Below are 4,471 nucleotides of genomic sequence, written 5' to 3' on the forward strand. Positions count from 1 at the left end.
ATTGTTATTTCCTCTCCCAGTCAGACCATGATAAAATTAATAAAAATAAATGAATTAAAGGCAGCAAAATTGTAAAAATGTGTAAAATTCAGGAAAAAAAATGAAGGAAATGAGTTTTGAAAGGGATTTTAAAGCTCCAAAAATAAATTCTCAAAAGTCTCAGCTTTTGAAATCTCCCTGCAGAGCTCCTTCCACCAGGAATGTTGGGATTTATCCTCCCATCCCAAATCCACAGGAAATGGATTTAATTCCATTAAAATTCCAGGGTAATTAGAAAATACTTGCATAATGAGGAGCTCAAAGAAATCCTGAGGAATAAAAACTCTCGAGCAAAGCAGGGTTTGAAAAAAGCAACAAAAAATACCCCAAAAAAAGGAAAAAAAATTCCTAAAAATTCCTAAAAATTCCTAAACAAATCCTAAAAATTCCTTAAAAAATCCTAAAAATTCCTAAAAAAAAATCCAAAAAAAATTTCTAGAAATTCCTAAAAAAATCCTAAAAATTCCTAAAAGAAATCCTAAAAATTCCTAAAAAAAATCCTAAAAATTCCTAAAAAAATTCCTAAAAATTCCTAAAAAAAATCCTAAAAATTCCTAAAAATGCCTAAAAAAAATCCTAAATATTTTTTAAGTCCTCCTACCTTCCTGCTTGCCCGAAATCACCTCAGCGTGGGAGTCGGAGAAGAGGAAATCGAAGTGCACGGGGATGTCGGTGAGCAGATCCTCCAGGATGGCTTTCTGCTGGCTGCAAAATTGACAGCAAGGGTTAAAAACTGCCCCAAAAAAATTAAAAAAAAACTGAAAAAAATTAAAAAAAATCCCAAAATTTAATATAAATGAAAAAAAAAACACCCCATAAACAATAAAAAAATTAAAAAATCAAAAAAAAACCCCAAAAGAATACCCAAAAAAACCTCCTAAAATCCCCCAAAAACAAAAACAATACCCAAAAATCCCCAAGAAACCCTGAAAAATGCCCCCCAAAATCCCTAAAAATCCCAAAAATTCTAAAAAATCTCCAAATAATCAAAAAAAAGGGGAAATAAAAGGCAGGAGTGACCTCTTGGGCAGGATCCTCATCCCTGCGGTGCACAGGATGTACAGAGGGGTCGCTTTGTGCTTGGCGCGGGGAAGGGTTAAAAAATGCCCCAAATACGCCCCAAAAAATCCCCCAAAAATCCCCAAAAAACAAAAAAAAAATCTCAAGAAAATCCAAAAAAAATGAAAATAAAAGGCAGGAGAGACCTCTCGGGCAGGATCCTCATCCCTGCGGAGCACAGGATGTACAGAGGGGTCACTTTGTGCCGTGGGGAAGACTTAAAATCACCCCAAAATAAAAAAAAAAAACCCCAAAATCCTCAAAAAAGCCCAAAAAATCCCCATAAAAACCTAAAAAAACCCAAAAAATGGAAATAAAAGGCAGGAGTGACCTCTCGGGCAGGATCCCCATCCCCGTGGTGCACAGGATGTACAGAACGGTCTCTTTGTGCGGTGGGGAAGGGTTAAAAAACACCCCAAATATCCCCGAAAAATCCTAAAAAACCCCAAAAAATCCCAAAAAATGGAAATAGAAGGCAGGAGAGACCTCTCGGGCAGGATCCTCATGTCCATGGTGCACAGGATGTACAGAGGGGTCACTTTGTGTGGTGGGAAAGGGTTAAAAACCACACCAAATATCCACAAAAAATCCTAAAAAAAACCCCAAAAATCCCCCCAAAAAATCCCAAAAAATGCAAATAAAAGGCAGGAATGACCTCTCAGGCAGGATCCTCATGCCCGCAGTGCACAGGATGTACAGAGGGGTCTCCTTGTGCCATGGGGAAGACTAAAAACCACCAAAGAAATCCCAAAAAAACCCAAAAAAACCCCAAAAAATCCCAAAAAATCCCCAAAAATGGAAATAGAAGGCAGGAGAGACCTCTCAGGCAGGATCCTCATCCCCACAGTGCACAGGATGTACAGAGGGGTCACTTTGTGCCACGGGAATCGTTAAAACCACCCCAAAAATCCCCCCAAAAAAAACCCAAAAAAGCTCCCCAAAATAAAAATAATGGAAACAGAAGGCAGGAGTGACCTCTCGGGCAGGATCCTCATGCCTGCAGTGCACAGGATGTACAGAGGGGTCTCTTTGTGTTTGGAGCGGGGCACGTGCTCAGCGGCGAAGCTCAGCAGAGGGGAAATGTAATCACTGACTTTATCCGGAGAGGCGGCAAACTCGGAAATCCCTGGGAAAATGGGAATGGGGTTAAAAGAATTTATTAACCCTAAACCTAAACCTAACCCTAATCTAACCCTAACTCACCCTAGACCTAATGGCACGAACTCAGAAATCCCTGGGAAAATGGGAATGGGGTTAAAAGAATTTATTAATCCTAAACCTAAACCTAACCTAAACCTAATCTAACCCTAACTCTAGACCTAATGGCGGCGAACTCGGAAATCCCTGGGAAAGGGAATGGGATTAAAAGAATTTAATAACCCCAAACCTAACCCTAAACCTAATCCTAAACCTGAACCAAAGCCAAACCCTAACCCTGACCCTAATGGTGGTGAACTCGGAAATTGCTGAGAAAAAAGGAAATTGGGCTAAAACACTTTACTAACCCCAAACCTAACCCTAAACCTAACCCTAATCTAACCCTAACTCACCCTAAAACTAATGACGACGAACTCAGAAATTCCTGGGAAAAGGGAAATGGGGTTAAAACAATTTGCTAACCCAAACCGAACCCTAAACCTAAACCAAAAGCTAAACCAAAACCAAACCCTAACCCTGACCCTAATGACGGTGAATCTGGAAATTCCTCAGAAAAAGGGAAATTGCGTTAAAACAATTTATTAACCCTAACCCAAACCCTAACCCTAAATTTTTTTTCCCAGTACCTGGTTTGATTTCCATCACTATGGGTTTCCCCTCATGTGTTTGATGTCCAGGAGATTTTGGGGACAGAAACTGCCCTTTCCTTGGAAAATCTTCCTTCCCCATTTCAAACTTTAAACCCCACAAAAATCCCAGCAAACCACTCCCAAAAAACCCTGTTCTGTGTTGGAAATACCCTTTATCCAGACACTTTGGAGTGCAGAAATGGAGAAAAATACAGAAAAATTCCCATTTTTGCCCAGTACCTGGTTTGATTTTCATCACCATGGGTTTCCGGTGGCTGCCCCTCATCTGTTTGATGTCCAGGAGATTTTGGGGACAGAAACTGCCCTTTCCTTGGAAAATCTTCCTTCCCCATTTCAAACTTTAAACCCCACAAAACTCCCAGCAAACCAATCCCAAAGGAACCTGCACCAGTTCCATGCTGGAAATACCCTTTATCCAGATATTTTGAATGCAGAAACAGAGAAAAATACAGAAAAATTCCCATTTTCCCCCAATACCTGGTTTGATTTTCATCACCACGGGTTTCCTGTGGCTGTCCCTCATCTGTTTGATGTCCAGCAGGTCGTGGGGGTTGCCGTTGTGCCGGGGCCAGCAGTACACGAACACGCGCGAGCCGCTGCTGCCGCAGTCCACCACRATCCCATAGTTCAGGTTGGGGTTCTTGGTGTCCGTGGCTTCCGTGTCCGTCACCCTGGCCAGGTATCTGGGGAAAAAATGGGAATTTTTATGGGAGTTGGGATCTGGGAGGGTGTTTCAGGCAAAATCGCGTTAAAATAGGGTATTTTTTGTGGTGGTTTTTGGGGGATTTTGGGATGAGTTGGGGTGGGAGGAAACTTTGATCCCTTCCAGGCGCAGAGCTCCATCTCTGTGTTTCCCAGGGAATTCCTTCCCTCAGAGCTCCATCTCCACATTTCCCAGGGAATTCCCTCCCACTAGAGCTCCATCTCCACATTTCCCATGAAATTCCTCCCCTCTTCCCCCCTCTGCAGAGCTCCATCTCCCATTTCCCCCTGAGCTCCATCTCTGTGTTCCCTCCCCGATCTCCCTCTCCCCATTCCTGATTCCCCCTCTCCCCCGGACCTGTGCAAGCTCCTGTCCCTCTCCCCATTCCCTCTCCCCATCCCCCTCTCCCCTGTCCCTCCCCTGACCTGTTCAGGCTTCTGTCCCTCTCCCCATTCCCCATTCCCCATTCCCTCTCCCCTCTCCCCTTTCTCCCCCATACCTATTCGGGCTCCTGTCTCTCTCCCCTCTCCCCATTCCCTCCCCTGTCCCCATACCTGTTGAGGTTCCTGTCCCATACCGGTACAGTCTCTTGTCCCTGTCCCATACCTATTGATGCTCCTGTCCCTGTCCCCTCTCCCCAATCCCCCTGTCCCATACCTGTTGACACTCCTGTCCCATACCTGACACTCCTGTCCCTATCCCATACCTGTTGATGTCCCTATCCCATACCTGTTGGCACTCCTGTCCCATACCTGTTGGCACTCCTGTCCCATACCTGTTGACACTCCTGTCCCCATCCCATACCTGTTGACACTCCTGTCCTTGTCCCATACCTGTTGACACTCCTGTCCCTATCCCATAC

General features: G+C 44.0%; 1 protein-coding gene across 1 annotated transcript in view; it reads right to left on the bottom strand.

The window, feature by feature from the left end:
* Positions 1–4,471, bottom strand: part of LOC130587016 (ectonucleoside triphosphate diphosphohydrolase 4-like) — a 16,615-nt gene that overhangs the window by 9,279 nt on the left and 2,865 nt on the right. Inside the window, exons 2-4 of the mRNA XM_057387965.1 lie at positions 3,384–3,589; positions 2,074–2,224; positions 641–744 (exon numbers count right to left, since the gene is read on the bottom strand). Coding sequence (XP_057243948.1) covers positions 641–744; positions 2,074–2,224; positions 3,384–3,589 — 461 coding nt within the window. The remainder of the gene's footprint in view (positions 1–640; positions 745–2,073; positions 2,225–3,383; positions 3,590–4,471) is intronic.

The sequence above is a fragment of the Malurus melanocephalus genome, unplaced genomic scaffold, assembly GCF_030028575.1.
Source record: "Malurus melanocephalus ecotype Western Australia unplaced genomic scaffold, MMel_1.1 scaffold_1461, whole genome shotgun sequence".
In the NCBI taxonomy this organism is placed as follows: domain Eukaryota; kingdom Metazoa; phylum Chordata; class Aves; order Passeriformes; family Maluridae; genus Malurus; species Malurus melanocephalus.